The 23,434-nt window shown below is 42.9% G+C and overlaps 1 protein-coding gene across 1 annotated transcript in view; it reads left to right on the top strand.

Moving 5' to 3' along the window:
• SLCO5A1 (solute carrier organic anion transporter family member 5A1) overlaps positions 1 to 23,434 on the top strand; it is an 87,608-nt gene that overhangs the window by 31,703 nt on the left and 32,471 nt on the right. Inside the window, exons 2-3 of the mRNA XM_054985481.1 lie at positions 17,322 to 17,454; positions 21,084 to 21,307. Coding sequence (XP_054841456.1) covers positions 17,322 to 17,454; positions 21,084 to 21,307 — 357 coding nt within the window. The remainder of the gene's footprint in view (positions 1 to 17,321; positions 17,455 to 21,083; positions 21,308 to 23,434) is intronic.

Below are 23,434 nucleotides of genomic sequence, written 5' to 3'. Positions count from 1 at the left end.
TGCTACTTTACGCATCTTTCGAGCTCAAAATATCTCAAAGGCATTTTGCAAAAATAATGAGCAAAATATTGGTGGTGCAGAGTGTTCAAATGTAGCAGACATAATTCATTTGGCAATATTTTACACAGACTTGCATGTTTGAGTCTGATTTCTGATGAGGCAAAGTAACCCTGTCAGGATTGCAAGTCACTGAAGAAGCTAAGATAAGCAATATATAAGCTACAGATTTAATGAGACATGTCACCTTCCACCTTTTTCAGAAAACAGAAATAATGGTGAAATTTTAAGGTGCGCAAGCTGATGATACTAAGGAAAGAGAAAGTCAGAGTGAGTTCTCAAATGGGATACCTGCTGTGCAAAAGCTGTCGATGTCTTGAAGTTTTGTGCTTTTATTGCCTAACTGAGCCTGTGCAGTGTCTATTTCCTTAGTCTGTAATGTGTGTACCATGGTTTTCCTTCACAAACACTTCTGCACTATTATAGTGCTTGTGGGATTTTTTCACCCTTCCTAAACCAGCATTGCTATGATCTTTTTGGAAAGATTGTGGCACAGCTGGGGTGGCTATGTGGATGGGAAAGTCTGGACCATTTCTGGTTCTGCCTGCAGTGCCCCCCTCCCAACACTACCAGGGGCTCTTTTCATTTTTTTAAAAAAATGGTATTGCTATATCATTGTTTCATATTGCTATAGTGAGTTGTAAACTACTGATTTTTTAAAAAAACCCATCTGATGGTGTGTGTATGTGTGTTGGGGGAGTTTTAATGGTTGCCACAAGTTGCCATTGTATTTCAGTGAGAAGCATATCTGATGGGCTCTTTGGTTTGTTGGGAAGGCAAGTTTTCATCACAATATAAAATATGCTGTGTGATCAAGATCCAAAAGAATTTTTTGAGGATTGGGGGAAACTGAGAAAATATTTAGAGAAAAGATGGGACGTTAAAGGACAATTATGGTCTTTTGAAAGTTATTAATCAAGATAAGATATAATTTAAATCTTTACCAATAATATTAAAATGACAAGTAGGAGACAGAATTAGTGATAAGAAATGGGGGGGGGTGTAGTGTTGTTGGAAGTCAATAAAAGAAAGAGGGAGGGGTGGGGGTGGGAAGCATATAATAGGTATAAGGGGAATAAGTAAAATGTAGTAATATTATGTGTATGTTAACCATCCAATAAAAAATCTTTTTTTAAAAAAAATATAAAATATGCTGTTAAATGGAATTTTCATATGTTGTGTCCAATCAGAATGTGAGCATTTACTGAGTTCCCTTTTGTTAACGTTGCTATTGCCCATGATTCTGTGATTACATGATTGCATGAACCTGGGAATTGAATTGCTATTTGATCCCTATGTCAGGGTTTCATAGAGGTTCCAAACACCTGAGTAATACCAAACTATAACAATTATAATAAAGTTGTTCTATCATGAAACAATAACAATATATATGTTATTACATGTACTTTATAGTAGAAGAGAGAATGCTGCTCCAAGGAGGAGGCAGAAGAGGGATGGCAAGGAAAAGAAGGGTAACAAACAGTTTAGAAAGGAAGAAAAACTTTGGTAACTTCCAGGTTAGAATATTGCAGTGTGCTGTATATGAGCCTGCTTTTATGAATATATTTCTGCAAATACAGGTGGTTTAGAATGCTGCTGTGTTTTATCCTTGTTTTGTGTTCTGATTTTATTTGTTTTATTATGCTCTGATTTTTGAGACTTCCTCAAACAGATTTGGAGAGGCAATATACAAATAAATTAAATACAAACTTTTATACGTCAGTAGAACTGAGACATGCCCATGATCTCATGTTGGTAATATTGTGTTATGTTGTCTTTCTGTATTTCTCTGTGTAGATTTCATTTGGTTAAAACTATATATACCTGATCACTACATTCATTTGAGCAAGTGCTTAGAAGGTCCCTATGTAGTTTATGCATTCCTTGCTTAGAAGGTCCCTATGTAGTTTATGCATTCACTGAATGTGTGGGAAGAACTATTGAAGTTCTTTCTTGGAGCGAGGTGGTGGTGCACTGCAGATGGCTTGCACCTTACTGGCTGTAGGGTGGATACCATCAGCATCAATCAGGAATCCCAGGAACTCTATTTGAGGCACACCAAACTGGCACTTTTCCTTCTTAATCTTGAGTCCATTGTCCTGGAGATGATGGAGTACTTGTCGAAGGCAGTCGGCAAGTTCTGTAGAGGACGTTCCTGAGATCAGGATGTCCTCAAAATATGAGATGACACCAGGGACACCCCTCAGCAGTCCCTCCATAAGTCCTTGAAAAATTTCAGGTGCCACACTGACCCTGAACTGGAGCCACTTTACTTTGAATGTGCCTTGATGAGTCATGATGGCTTGCACTTCTGCGGTGGCTTCATCTACTGGAAGCTGCTGTTATGCTTGTGCCCGGTTAGTCTTCACAAAGATCTTGCCCCTGGCTAGTGATGTCAGGAGGTGGCTCACTACTGGCACTGGATAAGCGTGCTGCTGCAGTGCCTTATTTAGGGTGTACTTATACTCAGTGCAGATGCGCATTGTCCCATTGGCTTTGATGGGCGTGATGATGGGAGTCTCCCAATGGGTATGTGACACAGGCTGAAGAACCCCTTGTGTGATCAGCCGCTCCAGCTCCTTGTTGATGCGTGGCTTGAGAGTGAAGGGAACACGTTGAGCTTTCAAGTGGATCGGCAGCACTGTAGAGCCCAGTCGAAGGAGACCGGTGGTCCTGTGTACCGTCTCAATGAGCCGTCAAACATGGATGAAAACTCAGAACAGATGGCCTTGATGTCCGATTGGCTGATTTGTTGGATGCTGGTGACATGGATTCTGAACGCCTCAAACCAATTGAGTCCCAGCAAACTCGAGTGATGCCCCTTGATGACGATGAGGTAGAAGGGGCCATGAAAGTCCTTGAAACTGACCTCGAACTTGCTGACACCCGCCACCGGCATCTGACAACCCTGGAAGTCAGTCAAGTGTATGTCGCATGGCTCGAGCTGTTGGTCTACTTCCCTGGGACACACTCGGTGGAAGGTGTCTGTTGAGATGACTGAGAGTGCCGTCCCAGTGTTGGCCTCCATCTCGCACAGCGTTCCTTTAATGTGCACCATTACCCTGGTCTTTTCCCTGATGGGCGTTTGGGTGTTCAGAACTGTGGTATAGATTGAACACTTGGTCACATAGTGGCATTCTTTGTGCCGGAAAGAACCCTTCTATTCTGGCCGCCGTTGGCATGGAGTCTGTGGCGGGGAGCCTTTGCTCCTGGTTGCCCTGCACGTATGTGCCATGTGCCCCCTCTTTCTGCAAGCCTGGCATTCGGCATCATGGAATTTGCAGGATTTTCAGTTGTGGCATCCTCCACAGCTGGCGCAGGGCAACCCGTTAGTGGTTTGTGGTCCAAAATGCTCGAGCTGCACCACTTGAGTGCTGTGGACCTTGTCATCGTCCCCCAAGTCGCTTTTGATTCTCTTGTGATGGACCTGTTCCACCCTCTTTGGTAGAGTTGGACCCCACAATTGGCGCACCTCTCTGGCTAACTGATCAGCTGCTTCTGCTGCGAAGGCCTTCTTGAATATGAGCTTCTTGGTGAATAAGCGATGTTGCAGCTTCTCGTCCCACAGACCACATACCAGTCAATCTCGGAGCGCGATCTCTAGGTCAGTGAAGTTGCACTGTTGTGCTGCTTGCTGGAGAGCTGTAATGAAAATGGTCACCGACTCGCCCTAAGCTTGGTCCCGCTTGTAGAAGGTGTGCCAGCTGTCGATCTCCGATGGCTGTGGTGAGAAATGGTCTCAGAGCTGGTCTTTGATGACATTGAATGCTGTTGCTTGGAGCTGTGCTGGTGCCATGAGTGCCTGGGCTATGTCAAAAGTGGACCACCCACAGACGCTGAAAAAGGTTGCTCTCTGAAGGTCTGCATCAGTGACCTTGTTCACCTCAAGGTAGAACTCAGACCTCACGATGTATGACTCTGAGTCCCTGGTGGTTGACTCAAAAGGCTCAAAGGGGCCCTTGGTGGCCGTGGCTCACTGTCAGTGAGTTGTGACGGAGTGGCTGTGTATCAGCTCTGGGTTGGCCAAGGTGATAGTTCTTCAGCAACTGGTGTGATTCATCTCTAGGCGTTGTGGGGCTGCCTACCTGCCTTCAATCCTATCCTCATCGCCAGTATTAAGTATTGTGATTAACAGCTTATAACAACAACTTTATTGAAGACTGGAAGCAGACAGACTGAAACCAGGCTCAACAGAAGACAATTTATACTTAAGAAAACTGCACCCCTTTTAGCAACAACCAATACAAAGCAAGTAGTTAGAATCCTCTGATTGCATGAACTATATACAAAGTAACTATTTACAGCACAGCAATTGGATTATACAGCAACAGTTATGATTGGCTGTTACTAGTGCAAAAACACCCAATAGCATGTAGGCCTCAGGATCCTTCTTTCAGACTCAAGCTCCATCAATACACAACAACCTCCCCTGGCAATTTCATGTAGATGTTAAAAAGCATGGGGGACAAAATGGAACCCTGTAGAACCTCACAGGACAGTGACCAAGGGACTGAGCAGCAGTCTATCAAATAAATTGTATAAAATCTACCTTCCAAGTATTATCGAAACCATCCCCAACTCTAACCTCAAAAGCCAGTTCAAAAGAATACCATAATCAGTAGTATTGAAAGCTGCCCCCACTTACCTGAGCAGCGGCGGACGCACACCTTCCTTGCGTGCTCCCCTGCGGTGTGGCGCACTCCCGTGCGCCGCAGCTACCAGGATCGGGCCCGTTTTGGCCCGGATCGGGACTGCTGTGGAGCGTGGGAGCAGTCCTGCGCTCTGCAGCACTCAAACCGGGCCCGATCCACGGCAAACCAGGCCCGTTTTCAGCAGCTGCAGAGTGCAGGAGTGCTCTTGTACTCAGCAGCACCTAAAACAGGCCTGTTCTGCCGTGGATCAGGCCTGTTTTGAGGCACTGCGGAGCACAGGAACGCTCCTTCACTCCGCAGCTCCAAAAAATGGGCCTGTCTTGGCATGGATTGGGCCCGTTTTTGAGGTGCTGTGGAGCGCAGGAGTGCTCTGCAGTGCCCGAAAATGGGCCTGCCCAGGGGCCGCGTAATGACATCACTCCTGAAGTGACATCATTGCACCTGCACACGCACCCCCCTCTCCCCAAAGTTAAGTGCCAGGCCCCTGTCCCCCAGCCAGGAGGTTGAGGAGGTCTGGCAACCCTAGCTCCCAGCCAGGCACGTTGGGTGGCCGGGGAGGCACGCATGTGTCCTCCCAGCTCTCCTGCTCTGTTGCTCCATGTGCCACCCTGGACGCCTGCTGCGTCTGGCCTGCGGCTGCTGTTCCCGGCCGGGGGTGCATTCTGGCGTTGGCGGCAGCGCGGGAGGCTGCAGTAGCTGCCAGCCAGGCGTGGCAGGCTGCCAGGGCGGTTCACGGGTGGCTTCCCATCCCTCCTGCTCAGCTGCCCATGTGCTGCTGCCGCCAGCTCCACAGCGTGCACCCTTGTCCCTGCCTCAATGGAGGCTCTGACCCTGCTGCTGAGATGTCTGAGCAGATCAACAGGGTTGCACTCCTATCTATCTCATGTTGTAGATTTATAAGATATTGCGTTATTGAGTTCTGATGTGGAAAAGAATGTGATTCCTGTTGCAGAGGGTTCCTTTGCCCTTATCAGGTGCACTGAATGGGTGCAGGATACTTCTAGGGGACAGAGAAGCTATCGAAAAATCAGTTCTGTCAAGTTGTTTCATTAACATAACTTTGGATCCGACACATTTTCTATGTTCATAGTTGTTGGTTGGATGTTTCTATTCAAGACATGTAATGATGATGTATCTGGAGAAACATTTATTCAAAATCAATTATATATTATTATCTTAAATGTAACCGTGCCCACTACATTTCCATAGGGAATAAAGTACTTTCTTTTTACTCTTTAGAACTTTATTTTTGAACGTCAGTTTAATATGTTTGCAAAGAAAAATTATAACACTATAAAACTTACTGTGCGAATGAATGCTTGAATTGCTTGTATGGGTAAAAATTGCTCCAAGTTTTTTTTTTAAAATATAGAGAAGGAAACCTGCAAACCTTTGTTAGCAGGTTTGATATTCTTCAAAAGTCATGACCGACAATTAAATTTGGATATGTGGACCACAGGAAAGAACTGAGTCCCTTCTGCCTTTGGCCCAATACAGAGCTAGAATAGCATAACGCCTAAGAGATTGAGCTATTAGTCATTTCCTAGTCAGAAACTTTCCTCTGCCCTGAATTTGCAAAAGGGCCCAGAAGCACACTACGCTCTCTCTTAACAGAAGAGAGAGTGCTGAAGCTATTTAAAGATAACAGATGTCTAGTTTACAGGGTTGTTATAAGGATTATTATGCAATACTGTGTATGATGCTCTTTAAACAATCAAAAGCATTAAATCTCTACTAAGTGTTATTTATTCATACAAGCATTCTATATGAAAAAGATCAGCTGCAGATTATGAGTTAAACATGATATAAAGTTCTAATGAATCAAATTATGGCACACTATTTTATTGTTTTATTAGAACATGCATATATCAAATAAGATGTAGGCTACAAACCACTATAAGAAGGGGCAGAACTTAGGGGGTGTCAGTTCTCTCCCTGATTGCTGCTCCATGGAGGGGGAGGATTGGTGTCTTGCCAAAGCTGCAACATCATTTCCTGCATGAATCTGAAAAGTGGCATCAATGCATCGCCCTGATGAGGTTTGTGCTAGAAGTGACATTGCAGTGTTGGTGTGATGCTAATTATGTTATGCCTGTCCACAGACCTTTTAACCAGTTGCGAGCAGATGATTAGAAGCCCTAAGCAGAACATTCATGTCACCTTTTTCAACATTTATTAAATAAGACAGCCTCTTGCTGTATGTCCTTGGGCATCAGTTGCAGCCCACTGGCTGTTACCTGTTCATTGTTCCTCTGCTTAGGGTGGCCCACCTGGAATCAACTAGAGCCTGTGCCTTTTCTATTATAGCTCCTACTCAATGGAATAGATTCCCTGCGGTGATAAGGAGGATGCTGTCTCTAGAAATGGTTAGGGGGCATTCTATTTACCAGTGCTTTTCATGGCGTATTGACTGTAGATACTTTTAGGGGAGGAGGAGAGATTATTTGGAGTTTTATTTTATTCTGAATTTGATTTGTGATTTGTAAGCTACTTTGAGGTACAAAGAAAGGTGGGATATAAATATTTCAATAAATAGTGTATTCTAATAAATTTTACTTTAATAAATTGTAATAAATAAATAGTATCATAATCTTGCATTTAGTTTCCAGTAGTGGTGATCTGTATACCTCTAGAAGATCAAAACCCGGGTATTTGTGATGGTGGTGCTCTTCTTTTGTTTGTTCCCAGAATCTACTCCTTTTAAAAAAAAATCCTACAAGTGGGAATTAGATTTAATGATCGTAGCTAATGGCCACAGATGGACTTGTTCTGCATGACTTTATCTAATCTTGTTTTTGTTGGCTGTGGCCACATCTTGTCGCAGTCAATATCATAAGTTAATAATGTGTTACTTGAAGTAGCGCTTCCTTTTTTGGGGTCCTCCTGAGTCATTGGCCCTACGTTCTCTCTCTCCATCCTCTTCACACTGTTTGTAAGGTTGGATTGTCTTAATGTTTAAAATAATGATAAGCGTGTATTCTAGAAGGTACTCTGTTGCCCTATGTGTGATACAAATTTTCACACACACACCTTTCATATAGCATATAGTGATCTTTGGAGCAATGAAACAATGATTTGAGTAAAATCTATGTAGATTCCTTATATGGCCGAGCAAATTAATCTTGGCAAAAAACCCACATAGAATGAATTGGAAAATAAGTTGCTGCCCTTTTAAAAGCAGTCTCTTCCTTTGGAAGGACTCTCATTTATACTAATGTAAGCCTGAAGCTTCCAAAATAGCACTACTACCACAAGAAAAGAAATATGATTAATTTATTACAGATTGATTTAAGAGGTTTAAAGATAACATGTATAATGATTGTCAAATATACATTTATATGAGTAGATATTCAGAAACTTCATTTACCCAGTGACCTTCTACTGCCAATGACACTTGGTATACTTTGACATTATCAGCTGTGGGATTGCCAGTCTTTAAGAACGTGCAAGCATGATAGAAGGTCACCTGCTACTGGAGAGGGAGAGCTACACCAGTTAGGTACCAGGATACCAGGAGCAGCACTGACATAGAACAACATGTGTTGGGCAGTGTGGAAACTCCCTAAAAGGCACATGTCTACATCAGCAGATAGTACCCAACAGAGTAGCATATACTCTTTGTCTCTATCAAGGCATCTCTCTGAGCTACTTTACACAGCCCTATAATCTGGGTAGAAAGTCATCCTGAATAATTCAGTTCTGCATAGTTTGTGGAAAGCCAGGAGAAGAGTGAGAGCTTTCCTGACCTACTCAGGCAGTCCATTCAGTAAAGTGAGGGCTATCACAGAGAAGGCATGTATGTGGGCAACTGTTGATTTTGCCCAACTGCAGGCCAGCCACAATACACCATGACTGTAGTCCTGGATTGCAGTATGACTTTTCTGTGGGCACTAACACATTGAATGTAGTGTGTGTGTGTTGTGGGGGTGTCTCAGTGGCGTCTCAGGCTGAAGTTGAATCCTGCGAAGACGGAGGTCCTGTACTTGGGCCATGGGCTGTTGGAGGTGGGGTTCCTTCTCCTGAACTTTGGGGGGAGCACCACTTGTGCACGTACTATTGGTTAGGAGTTTGGGCATGATTCTGGACTCCTTGTCTATGGAGGGCCAGATCATGGCTGTGGCTTGGGTGGCCTTTTTCCACCTTGGGCAGGCCGGGCAACTGGTGTCCTATCTCTCGGCCCAGGACCTAATGACAGTAATCCATGCAATGGTCACCTCCAGGTTGGACTACTGTAACTCACTCTATGCAGGGCTGCCCTTGGGCTTGATCTGGAGATTTCAGTGGGTCCAGAATGCTGCTGTATGTGTCCTAACTGGGTCTTCGTGTAGGACACACATTACACCTATTTTGCAGCAGCTTCACTGGCTCCCAGTAGAATTCCAGATACGGTTCATGGTGTTGGTTCTGACCTATAAATCCCTAAACAGACTGGGACCAGCATACCTAAGGGACTGTCTCTCCCTCTATGTGCCCCAGAGAGCGCTTCGTTCAACCAGAAAACATCTACTGGTGGTCCCTGGCCCTAGGGAGGCTTGGCTGGCCTCTACCAGGGGCAGGGCCTTTTCGATCTTGGCCCTAACCTAGTAGAACTCTCTATCTGAGGACATTCGAGCCCACCAGGATCTTGTATCATTTAGTGGGCCTGTAAGACAGAGATGTTCCGCCAGGTATATGGTGGAGGGTAATTTTAGTCCATCATTGCCGAGCCTTCCACCAGTCTCCCTCTATGAGGGGTTATGGAGAGTCCATTGCTGGCTGCCCAGAAAAGGGGTACAGTATTCTATCTGTCCGTTACTACCTCTCCTTTTTGTATGCTGACGGGCAGGAGTGCAGGACTGCCCTGTCTTGGAATGTTTTTATTGATTGCTCTTTTAATGCTGTGATTGTTTTTATGTTGTATTTTAATCAATGTTGTACCTCGCCCTGAGCCTGCTTGTGGGGAGGGCAGGCAAAAAAATACAAAGAGGGAAAGAAAGAAGGAAAGAAAGGGGGCAACCTGGAGCAGAATATTTGATGAATGCTCTGTTTCAGTGCAGATGGGAGCTGGTAGATATGGGTGTGGGATTTTTCAAAGATGGCCAGTATTTGGTAAGGATGATTATTACCTGTCTAATATCTGTAGTGTTCCATGAACTGATGAGGCAAGGGCCCCCATTTCTCTCACCTCTTCTCTAATGCTGTGCAATATCAGATTGGTGAGGGATAAAACTGCAGGCGTCACTGGAATGTTACTGACAGATGAAATTGACCTGGCTTTGTATAACTGACATGGTTGGAAGAAATGACATAGTTTATCTGTCCCAACTAACTAACTATACAGTCCTCCACCAACCCCTGTGCAGGTGGCTGGGGAAGAGGGGCTACTATTATCTTTCATAAGTCCTTCAATTTCTGCCAACTCCTGGTAAAAACTGTAGCTAGCATTAACTGTATGATCCTTATGTTGCACACTAAGAATAGATAGGCATTCTGCTTGTTTACTGGCTGCCTAGTTCCCCAGTGGGCACTCTGTCAGAGCTGCAGAATGCTCTCCGATGTGGTGCTGGAGACACATAGAATGATTGTTCTGGGTGTCTTCAACATTCATGCTGAATGCTCCTTGCCATGACTGGCCCAAGATTTTATGGCCTCTTTGGCAGCCCTGGGCCTCCTTCAAATCTTGACAGGCCCAACACATCAAAGAGGTCACACCTTAGACTTAATCTTTTGCACCGAGCCTCTGAGGAGAGGTCTTGTTTTGGGTTTGGAGATTTGGCTTGAACCATGGTCTGACCATTATCTACTGAAGGCAAGGGTGAATATGGCACCAACACTCCATAAAAGGCAGTTTAAAATGGTCCACCCATAGAGGCTTGTGGATCCTTCTGGATTTCAAAGCATTCTGGGGGATTTCAACACATTCTCTGTTCAGGCTGTGGTGGGAACATGAAATGTGAAGCTTCTTGAAGCTATTGAGAGGATGTCTCCTTTCTGAATTCTCTCACCCTTGGGGCAGAAGCCAGTCCTGTAGTTTACTACAGAGCTGAATGACCTAGAGAGGGCCAGAAGATGTCTAGAAAGATATTTGGAAAAATTCACACTGAATTTGACAGTGCATGCTATAGAGCCCAATGGAAGACCTATGAAGTTATGGTGATGGCAGCGAAGAAATGGTATTTCTTTGCAACCATTGCACCAGCTAGTTCATAACCATTCCAATTGTTTAAGGTATCTTGACATCTGCTAGCTCCTATATCTAAACCTGTACTGTCTCAGGAACAGACAATTACCTGTAACACTTGCAAAACTTTTTGCTGGTAAAATAACTTGAATATGCTTTGATCTGGATGCTGGCTTTAATATCCGCCAGGCAGAGGAAATGCTTACTATTTTGTCTGGTCTGCTTATGCACCATTTTGAAGTAGTTTTTGTGATGGATATTGACAAAATCCTGGGATATGTGAAGGCACTACTTGTGCATTGGACCTTTGTCCATCTTGGCTGTGAAAATGATATAAGAACCACATTAATGAGCCCTTGATGTCTGTCATATATAAATCACTGACCCAGGGCACTTGGTAATAGGCTGTACTGTAATGAAATGGTTCAGAAAGATGCACTGGTAAAGGAACAGGGACTGTGGGTTATACTACTGTGCATTGTCTATTTCTCCTACTTTGTAATTTCTGCATCATTTAATGTGATATGTTTAAATGCTTGTGCTTAGTTTCACCTTTATTCCAGCTCTGTCTCAGATTTCTGCAATCCAAACCCTATAGCATTGTTTATTGGATATCACATCCTATTGATCATAGTGACTGACACTATGTATGCCTTCTTGAGTCTCAGTGAGAAAGGTAGACTTTAAATAATGTTACAAAATTTAAAAATTAAATTTAAAAAGGGCTCAATAAACTGATATATTCTGAAAATATGGGTGTCTGTCCAGCCATGAAAGACTGTTTGTGTACATATTTTTGAACAGATTACTTTGAAAATCTCTTCCCTCAAAGCAGTGTGCTGAACAATATCCCTGCCATTATTTTCCATAAAAGACTTTTTATCCGCTCATGCTGGGTTTCATCTAAGTGGTGTGCAGTCAGGAGACAAGGATGACTGAAAAATGCAGAAAGAAACATATCCCAGAGCCCAGAAAATAAAGCTTTCTCCCATATGGCCCCATGTCCTTACTCAGAGGCTAAGGAAGGGGAGGCTCAAAACCACGATCAGTTTTGTTCCTTCCTCACTGCAGAACAGAAGCCTTGGATGTTCTGCATCACCTGTCATGTGGACGTGCGCCTTACTAGTTTCCTGCTAATGGGGGAAAACGCAGTACTTGAAAGCAGCAGCAGCAGCAGCAAGAAGATTCAAAGGAATACTCAAATTTCATAGTGGAGTTGTGCACAGGTGTAATGCCAGTAATGTATGGCAGTGCCTTTGCACTGTCAAGTTCATAACATGTGCTGCATACCATATCCAGCTGCTTAACCCTCTCTGAGAGCCAAGCGACAAGTGACTTTTTTCACATGGAGAACACTTGATTGTTCTCGCAGGTTTTCCTGGGAAGTGAAGCCCGAGTGTCCTTCCCCTCTCTTAGAATTGCTGCCTGAAGAGCCAGAGAAAGCCAGCGGCAGCAGCAGTTTTTGAAAATCGTTCCTCCAGTCACAGTCCTGCTGGACAAGAGGACTCCCAACAATCGATTGGGGGCGGGCAGCTGCTACTTTCTTCCTGGGTGTCCTGCTCTCGGGGAGCTGCTCTGGAGAAAGCCACTGTGTCGGTGAAGCTCCAGCCGCAGCAATAGTGGAAGAATCTGCTGCTGCTGCCCTTCCCCTGTTCCTGAACTCCTGGAGAAAAACTGGAATGAGGGCATGTTAGAGCAGCAGCAGATTCTTCCACTATTGCTGCGGCTGGAGCTTCACGGACGCGGTGGCTTTCTCCAGAGCAGCTCCCCGAGAGCAGGACACCCAGGAAGAAAGTAGCAGCTGCCCGCCCCCAATCGATTGTTGGGAGTCCTCTTGTCCAGCAGGACTGTGACTGGAGGAACGATTTTCAAAAACTGCTGCTGCCGCTGGCTTTCTCTGGCTCTTCAGGCAGCAATTCTAAGAGAGGGGAAGGACACTCGGGCTTCACTTCCCAGGAAAACCTGCGAGAACAATCAAGTGTTCTCCATGTGAAAAAAGTCACTTGTCGCTTGGCTCTGAGACAAACCCCACCCAGCAAACAGATCAGGCAGAGATGGATGGATTGATTTTCTGGATGAGTCTGGAAACTCTCTCTCTCTTCTTATTTCTACCTTCTGTACCCAAGCCCCACCCCAAAGTCATCTCTCATTGGTAGTAGCTGAGTCCATAGCCATGGGCACTTTCACCTCTTCCTGCGTAACTAAATGTCCCATGTTGTACTTTGGTTGTCTGCTAGCGATGCCCATCCCACTCATTTCGCGAGCTGAAACCATTACTTCTGGAGCAGAGGCCAGTTTACAAGGAACAGCACATGCACTGGTTGTTGTGGAACATGACTTTGTGTGGTTGGGGGGGGGGTTGTTTCTTGACTAGCCAGAAGCTGTAGTTCAGCAGAACGTTTTCTGGTTCATCAACCACATAAGCAGTCACCCTGTGCCCACAGTGATGTGTAACCTGTTTGTTTTTCCTAATCATCATTTATGTGCTAAAGAGTTAAGCATTAGGTATTTCTTTTAAAGTGTTAGTGTTTAATATTGATATTGCCAGTAAGGTATATTTACAGAAACTTGGAACCTTGAAAGCATACAGTACCTTTAAAATATTTTAAAGATTTTAGGCACCATTCCCATCTCTAATGGAAAGGAGCCTGCATTTGTTATTTTTATCTCCACAGTACAGTAATTCTGCTTACTGTGAATCTAGTCTTCAAAGTCACTAAGCGTATATCAAATAAATGCTGCATTGTGTCTGCATGAGCTGAACAGCAGCTGGACATTATGAACTAAAATGCAAAAAGGCTTATAGAAGCAACAAAACTATTAAAATAGTTAATCTGAGTTTTATTTTGCAATTCCTGAACACTTTGTAGGGGGGTGGAGTTGTAACCCTTTTATGATTGTATATGGGGAATTAAGCTTAATTGTAATCAGTGAGACATAACTTCAAGTAAATGCTTAGCATACAGTTCTTCCAGCGGCTCTACAGTTAATGTATTCCTTGAGGGTAGAACACGGAGCCTCTTAGCTAAATTTCAGAAATGTATTGATGAATGTTTCCTCACTTCATCAACTATTTCCGTATTAACATTGGTAATGGTTATCAGTGAATTAATTTTATTGGTTCCTATTAATTTATTTTGGCGTTTAAAATGATTAATATTTATAATCATTTAGGTTAGTTTTTTTGTGATTTACAGTGCAGTCCTAAGCAGAGTGACTCCAGTCAAAGCTCACTGATTTCATTAGGCATACACTGAAGTAGTTCTACTTAGGATTGCACGGTTACTTGCTATCTTGTACCATTTTTTTTAAAAAAAAAATTCATTATTTTGGACACATGCATAATAGAAAGGAAAATTATAAAATCTGGAACAAAATAAAATTGCCAGGTGAATGAACACTGGCATAGCATTCTTTTTTGATCTCTGTATGGATCTTGATCCCACGTGGGAAACTGTTTGTAGAATCCTGTTTCTATGCAGAGCTTCCCCTTGCTTGATCAGGAAGTTGTATATTTATGGAGTTAATAGGTTAATCGTCAATCATTGTATGGATATAAATATTAATTTAAATAATTCCTTCTATTAAGAGTAAATTTTACTGAATTCTGAAATTATTTTAATTAAAATGTCATAGTACAGGTTAAGGAAAGCCTTGTCAGTAAGAAACCCTTTCTTCAACATTTTGTACATAGGAAAGAGAGGATGAGGGCTGTGTTTCCAGACTACTTTTCCCAGTTTTAATATCATAGATTAAATATATCCCACATGGCTAACCAGACCTGATAATCTGTGCTGAATTTATATAACAGACCCAAATATGTTTGATTAGCATCTCTGAGGAGAGGTTGCAAGTTAATGGTAGAGCATGTGCTTTGTATGGATCAAGTTGCAGGTTTGATCCCTAGTATGCCAGTTAAATGTCTCAAATAGTAGATATTGGGAAAGACTCTGAGATTTGTTTCACAACTGAGTACAGCCCAGTTCTGCCTCAGTCCCTTGACAGCTACAGCCAGTCAAGAGTAGAGATGGGCATGAACAGAAAAAAAAAAACCCGAACATGACGTTCGTTGTTCGTTGCCATCCACGAACAGGGACTCACGAACAACCACGAACATGGCCCTATTCATGAACATGTTCATGGTTGGCTGTTCGTGGGGGCCAGCAGGCTCTCCTCCAGCCATCATCCAAGTCAAGATCCCTACCACACCACTCCCAGAAACCTTACCTGAGTAGGCAGCAGGAAAGGTACCAATAATAAATAATAGCTTGGTCCAGAGCCTGGCAGCAGCCCTGGAACTTGAAAGGGTAGATCCCTATCCCACCACACACAAAGAAAATTCCAGCTCCAATGCACTCTATCAAAATGCCAACAGCAACTGTCTCTCCACTGTCTGCAAAGTCAGAGCTGGGAGCCCCCTCCCCCCTGCTCTTTGCTCCCTTGTTGTAACAAATTTGGAGCTCCACACTTGAAAGGAAGACCTGCCTATCAAGCTAAATTGGGCTTAGATTTGGGTTTCCAGGGCAACAGCAGGAGTTCAGACAGAGTTCAGACAATCCCTGTCTAAGTTGCCAGGGGAATTGATTGCAGGTGCCAGACTGCTTGCAACGACCACCTGTTCGTTTAGAATGGGGCCTCACGAACAGCTTGTTCGTGAACAGCAGATTCGGCTGTTTGTGGCTGCTTTTTTTGTTTGTATTGCTGTTTATGCCCATCTCTACTCAAGAGTAGATGAAACTGAGCTATTTTGGTCAGTGGTCTTACACTGCGTAAGTTAGCTTCTGGTGTTGCTATATGTTGAAAATGCAACTAAATCAGCAATTTACCAACAACAATAAAAACCCCTTTTGATCCAACATACAGTATTTAATAATTCAAGAACCATAATGCATAGTTAACATTTTGAATTGGTGCAGAGAAGCAGAAAGCCTTTTGGCCACCATGTCAGTTTCTCTTAAGGGCATTATGCAGTTTGTTAGCAGAATATTGGAAAAGAATAATTAGTTTTAAACCATATCTATACAAATGTTCTCCTTAATGAAAAGCATTAAGGAACATGAATAATTCTCTTAATCACTTTGTATTTGGAGGCAAGACCTCTTTTCTGTCTTCCTTGACTATAATCCATAGGAAATCTCTCTAGCATATTTAAAAATGAATAAAAATGTGCATATTGAAAAAGTGACCTATTAAGTTCACTAGCTGATTCAGCTGTGTAATGGTTATTGAGGAGAAGAGGGCATGCTGACACTCGGGTACTCCTCTTCCCAATTCTTGGACGTAGGAAGTCGGTTGCAATTTACAGTGGGAGAAAGTATCCATTGTCTTCAGATTGCCAGTGAGATGTAGAAGTTAGGGTGTCCAGCTAGGATCTGGGAGACCCAGGCTCAAATCCCCACTCTGCCGTGGAAGCTCACTGGGTGGCCTTGGGCCAGCCACACACACTCAGCCTAACCTACTTCACCGGCTTATTGTGAGGATAAAACAGAAGAGAGATCAATATAAGCTGCTCTGGGTCCCCCTCCCCTCTGGGCAGAAAGGTGGGGTATTAATGCGGTAAAAATAAAAATAAATAATAAAAAGTTGGTCTTCCTGTTGCCTCTCTAAGAGCATGGCTCTGAGTGCATTCCGTGTGTTTTTCTTTGCAGAGCTCTCTTTTAGTTTTCCTTGACTTCATCTCTTCGTCCTTTTCTTCAAGCTTTATCTTCTATCCTCCTTTGCTTATCCCCTCTCCCTAAATCCTCCTCACCTCTGCTGATTTTACCTTCATTTTCCCTCTGTTTGCTCTATTTATTGCTTCACCCATGGCATTTTTTCCCATCCTGATTTGGCTGTAAAAGTTCTGCTGCTGCTGTGTCTTCAGAGGGGAATGTAGCAGCATCATTCTCTCAAGGAGCAAGATCACTTGACCACTCAGATGAGATGGAGCCCTGGGGCGGGGGTCCCTAGCCCCATGCCTTTTCTGGTTCAGAGGAAGTTGATGCCAAAGATTACACATTTCAAATCCCCAGCCACAGAGCAAGAGAATGCTGCTGAACTGGGCACATAAATGCTCAGCCATGGCAGAACATTAGGGTAGTCACAGCCTTAGTTTTTAGTAATGCCAATACAGGCCAGGCATGTTTTATGAGTGGTGCTAGTTGTGAAGAAAGGGGAGTGAAACCACTACCACCCCATTATGGCCAACTTGCCCATTTCTTGGGTGGCTGCCATGGTGATGGTTGTTGCCCTCTCTCTTCTCTGTAAGGGAAAAGGCTAGGAATGGCATAAAAGGCAACAACTGCTCCCCTTGGAGATATGCACAGTCAGAGAAAACCACTTAGTTCCCTTTTTTCTAATGCGTGAAATACATCCAAAGTTATAGCGCTCTGTCCTGCTTCTCTAATCTTACTATATTTGTGATATGGCACTATTGATTTGTTCTGGGTATATTTTTTCCTTTTGTTTTACAGCGATAATGTATGTAATGGGAGCTCTCGGCCCTGCGGCAGGATATTTATTAGGAGGAGTTCTTATTGGGTTTTATGTTGATCCTAGAAGTACTGTTCAAATTGACCAGAGTGACCCTCGATTCATTGGTAACTGGTAAGTTGCAACAGTTTGTTTCTCAATGCATGAGATAACGATTGACGTAGGTTCATGATGAGTAGCTAACAAAATGAAAGTGATGAAGGCATCTTCATGGCACTGGCCCAATGTTGATGCTTGCATTCGTCATGGATGGAGGGGCATTTGAGCAACTGGAGATACGTGGTAAAAGATTCTTTAAAAAGAGTTAGAAAAAATTAATAGAAGATAACCTAACAGCTAATAGCCATGATAACTAAATGGAACTTCTGTGTTCAGAGGCAGAGTGCTTCATAGTACCAGATGCTAAGCACAAATAGAGAGAGATCATCATCTTCATGCCCTGCTTGTAAGTTTCCAGAAGTATCTGGCTGGACCCTATTGGAAATGGCATATGGCACTAGGTCCAGTGAATCAATACAATTCTTCAGATGTTCTTGAAAGGTTCTTTGAAGCCCTGGTCCACCAGCCAAGCATTTTATGTTGCTCTGATCCTTAATTAATCTTTTGGAAAGCTCTCAGTGGCTTACTTGGAGCTCACTGGCAGTCTTTTCATCCAGGCTCAGAGCAGGGTGTGGCCTACTTCACTTTAACAGTTTAATAGCCTCACAGGCCCTCAAGACCATTCAGAGCTTGTCAAGTGCAAAAGCACTGCCTGTCTTAACAGAAAGCGAGTTGGTAACAGCTGCAGCCACATAAAGGAGTAGAAGTAATTATGCAAGAGTCACAGGGAAAGGAGATACCAATTTAACTATGGCAATAATAGGGAGGTCTTAATTTGAATGAGTATGGCTTTAGATTTTCCGACACTCTGTTCCAAACATCTGTCAGATAGAAATAACTAGGCACTGTGTTATAATTAGGCACATTTACAAGAGACTGAGTAGCCATGAAGCCTATAGCTTCTTAATTCTACCAGCTGCTCTTTAATTGGTGCCCTGCAGATGAAATACTCAGCTTGCGAAGGCTATGTCATCAGTTTGGAATTTGACAGCAGTCACTGACCTAAGAATGTAGGAATCCTCCATCCTTAGCTATCTGAGTATTATCATGTTGAAATAATGTGCAGGTTGACAATGCTGCTAGTTGCGAGGTATTTTAAAGAACTGAGCAGAATACCAAAGCTGAATGTAGGTCCCAAGGATGCTACCAGTACACCCACAGTTTTTGCAAGAAAAACCTTTCTTCTTGATAATTGAATGAGTCGTCTCATGGGCAAGAGGAAAGTTTTAGTAACTGGATGTGCTCTGCAGGATTGATCCTTGCAACATACCTTCCATTTTCCAAACTAGAGGCAAAAGAGGAATACAGGAAAATAACAAACATAGCAAGAGAATTTTTGAGGCAGCCAAGTTGGATATGCAAGGGAAGTGCTGGTCCACCTCTTGCACCTGCTGCTTCACAAAGCGACTCTACAAGGATACCTTGCTGCTGACTGGAATGTTTTGTGGTCCATCCCTGGAATAGATTGGGGTAGGATAAGGGGTAAGATTAGGTTGCAAGCCACAAAGTCTGACTCTTACCTTAGCTACAGTCTTTCTAGATAGAATAGTGACTTACCTAAGGCTATCTGCCAGTCTTCCCCCCCCCCACAGCCAATTTGCAAAAGTGTGTAATACAGAGCTGTTGTTAAGGATTACTGAAATAATGTCTGTGAATTATTGACATATATCATATAAATGCTATGCATATCATTAACTAGATCACTAGTTCACTAGGAGAGCCAGTTTAGTGTAGTGGTTAAGAGTGCAGGACTCTAATCTGGAGAGCGGGGTTTGATTCCCCACTCCTCCGCTTGAAGCCAGCTGGGTGACCTTGGGCTAGTCACAGCTCTCTGGAGCTCTCTCAGCCCCACCCACCCCACAGGGTGTTTTGTTGTAGGGATAATGGTAACATGTTTTGTAAACCACTCTGAGTGGGCATTAAGTTGTCCTGAAGGGTGGTATATAAATCGAATGTTGTTATTGTTGTTGTTATTATTATTAGATGTTTTTACCCATGAATTAATTATATGACTCAGTACTGAAATTTTTTTCCAGTTTTCAGTTATTCTTTTTCTAATTTGTGCCTCTTGTACTAAATTTTATTGACAACAGAGATGGAAGAGCTGCTGGACATGCTGAAGGTAAGCTCAGTAGAAATTGCCCATTTGAAAGTGATTTCTGCTAAGCTCAGCTTCAGTGTGCTCCACCATTCCTCCATGTAGTGGCTAAGAACAGCAGGACTCTAATCTGGAGAGCCGGGGTTGATTCCCCACCCCTCCGCTTAAATCCAACTAGGTGACCTTGAGTCAGTCACAGCTTCTTGAAGCTCTCTCAACCCCACCTACCTCACAGGGTGATTGTCATGAGGATAATAACAACAACAACAACAATAATAACATTCGATTTATATACCGCTCTTCAGGACAACTTAATGCTCACTCAGAGCAGTTTACAAAGTATGCTACTATTATCCCCACAACACCCTGTGGGAGGGGGGGGGGGCGAGAGAGCTCCAGAGAACTGTGACTAGCCCAAGGTCACCCAGCTGGCTTCAAGTGGAGGTGTGAGGAATCAAACCCGGCTCTCCAGATTAGAGTCCTGCACTCTTAACCACTACACCAAACTGGCTTTCTTTTTCTAATAACAACATAATTTGTAAACCACTATGAGTAGGTGTTAAGTTGTTCTGAAGAGCAGTATATAAATTGAATGTTGTTGTTGTTGTTGTTATTATTATTTTCCAACATGACAGGTAAGCCACAGGGTGCACTGAAGATGAGCTCAATAAAATCACCTTCAAACAGGTGATTTCTGTTGAGTTTAGCTTCGGTTTCTCTGTTGTGTGAGAAAATGACATTTTCTGGCACAACAGATAGTTTGTGAGCATAAACATGCAAAGCACCTCACTGTCTAGTCCCTGCACCCTGCTTTGTCCCCCAGAGCCCCTGGCAACCATACCTGGAGCTAACCTGTGACAGGATGTTCTGATTTCCTTCATGTTTGGCACTGCAACTTCCACAATCATCCTGAAGCTGTTGGCCAAGTTTGACACTTCTAGCTTCATTTTCTAATGAGTTAAGCCTGTCACAAATGAACAGATGGATGAGCAGGTTCATCCTTTTATTTTCTGCTATTTTCTGTTATGCAAAAGTTATGGTACCTTCAGTCTGGGTGTGCTGACTACAAATATTCATCTGGCTCTGATTCTTGTGTGTTCATCTGGCACCAAAACTTGTCTGTTTTCTAAGGTATTTGGATCATTTATAGTTTTGTGTAGCTGAATTTAGGGAACCCAGTCTTTTGTTTCCAGTTTTACAGATGATATTATCTGCTGCTGTTATTAATGATGGTCCCCTAGTGCTTTTAAGATATATTTTATTGTTAATATTGTTTTAAAAATTGTTTTATCATTTTATTCCAGTTCTGAGATTTTAAGATTCTTGTTTAATTTGATTTTACTGTATATATATTTGATTCGTATTATATATTTTGAAATTTCACCAAGCTTTACTTTGAACATTGTTGAAAGTTACCTGGTAGAAATATTTTAAAATACATACAAGTTCTCTATACATTTACGGAATATGATAGCCATTTTGTTTTGTTCCATAGGTGTTTGCATTATACATAAGCTGTTCAATATTTATTATTTCTTAATTTTAGGTGGAGTGGATTCCTTCTTTGTGCCATTGCAATGCTCCTTGTGATACTCCCAATGTTTACTTTCCCAAAAAAGCTTCCACCTCGCCATAAGAAGAAAAAGAAGAAAAAGATGAAGAACTCTGATATTTCAAGTGATGATGAAATTGTAAAAGAAAAGACAGATAGCAAAAGCCAAGTAGACAATGAAGTTCCTGCTTCGATAGGATTCGGAGAGAATGTTAAAGGTAAAATGTGTTTCAAATGACATTTATTTATTTGTTTATTTTACTTTATTTAATAGCCTGCCTTTCTCACTGAAACTCAAGGCAGATTACAGAGAGAGAATAAAATTGTTTAAAGTAATCATACAATATAGGCCATCAGATGAATTGGTACAATTGGACAAGAAGTATAAAATTGGATAAAGTGACCAACAAGTTAACAGTATAGTATAAGATATGTAATAAACAATGAAACTGAATAGTGCAGTAGGACTATGAATACAAAGTTAAACGACAATGTGAATAACTAACTGTGCAGGCTGGCATAGCATGATCAATGTAGATTGTGAGATTACAAAGAAACAGGTGCCATGCTGTACCCACTCCCCACTCCCATATGAAGGTGTCCTTCTTGGACCATTCTGTCCCACTACGTATCTAATTCCATTAGAAGCATACCCTTTTGGACCTTTCTGTTTTGTACATTTTGTGGAATGACAGTACTGTGGGAGCCTTCCTGACCTCTTCAGGGAAGCCAGTCCCCAAGGTGGGAGCCACTACAAAGAATGTATATGAGTGGGTGGTTGCTGATTGTATCAGTTTGCTTGGAGGAAGATTTATAAGATTCTGTTCAGATGACCAAAACTTCGCATAGTGGAACAGAATAAGAGAGGTGGCCATGCATGTGGCTCCTAGGTGATAGCCAGTACCTTGAATTGAGCCTGACTGCTGATCAGTAGCCAGCAGAGTGACTGCAGGATGGGTGTGACGTGCATGTTCTGCCCAGTATTTTCTAGTCATCGGGCTGCTGCAATTTGTGCTAACTGGAGTTTTGAGATGACTTTAAGGGGAGACCTATGTAGAGTGCATTTCAGTAGTCAAGCCTCAAGGTAATCATGGCATGGATCTACGTGCCCATATCAGCTGAGTCAAGGTAGGGGGCCAGCTGCTGGGCTAGTGAAGCTGAATATTATGTGCTGTATAGCTGCAAAGCTGCTTATAGGCTTTTTGTGTGCAACAGTATCTCTCGACACATGACGTTTCCCTGTGCCCAGTCAATGCACAGAGAGGAAAAGTGGCCACAGTTGCCCAGGCCCCACCCCTACCTCTGCATAAGTGCTGGCTTGTGAACATAATGCTCCTGTGTATGTACATTTCTACCCCATGATAAGGAATGTTTAGAAATCCAGCATCCCCAATCATGGGGGGCATACATGTGTGTATGCCCCAATCATGGGGGGGCATACACACATACACTTTCTCTGTATATAGATACCATCACCAGCTGGAAATCACATGTAAGTGGGAGGCAGAGCCTGCACACTCTTTCCCACTCTCCCTCTTCCTGCAGTGACCAAATATGGGGAGGGGTCAGTTGTTTAGCTTTAGGCCCAAAGGACAAATGTAGCAGCCAAGCTTTAGCTGAGGCAATTTTCAAGTGGCGGCCACAAAGTCTTTGAAGCCCATTCATGAAGAATAAATATGTCAGAATGCTAGTCCTCAGTATTTAAGAAGCATTGCTGTAGATTTGTCTGTTCTTCTTGTGACATGGATAGTCCAGCAATTCCAAAACCACACAGAAGAGCATGCTGCAAGTAAAACTGCCGTTCTCCCAAATACCCATCCACACAGGAGACTGCCTTCTGTATCTGCATAATTTTCTGCTTGCCTCCTTCTGAGCTAATGCTTTGGCCCTTTGTCTGCATTGTGTATAATTAGCTAATTTATACTGCAATCCTATGCATAGTTACTATAGTCTAAGGTGGGTGATTTCACTCTCAATCAACCTGGTACCGTGATTTAGTAGGATGCCTGCTACTTCTCTGTGTCACTGTTCTGAGCCTCCAGTTTAGGGCATATTCAGAAGAGAAATTCATACAAATACAAAGGAATTTGGCTCCTCTACAGCTGAGTCATTCATGCTAAAAGTACACCTTTTGGATACAAATAAAATGCTTCTCCAGTTTTAATTCAGAAAATGTGTGCTTCAAGTACCAATCACAGTTTTAACAGGATTTATGATGATTATGGTATTGAGGGCCCATGCAGTTGATATTGTACCTTAGGCTTCTAGCTAAAAGAGATTTGTTTAGGTCTATAATAATTAGTAATCTTATTGGAGTAAGATTTAAAATCATGCAGTTCCTATTA

The sequence above is a fragment of the Eublepharis macularius genome, chromosome 7 (assembly GCF_028583425.1).
Source record: "Eublepharis macularius isolate TG4126 chromosome 7, MPM_Emac_v1.0, whole genome shotgun sequence".
NCBI lineage: Eukaryota > Metazoa > Chordata > Lepidosauria > Squamata > Eublepharidae > Eublepharis > Eublepharis macularius.
This window is presented reverse-complemented; position numbering and strand designations above follow the sequence as displayed.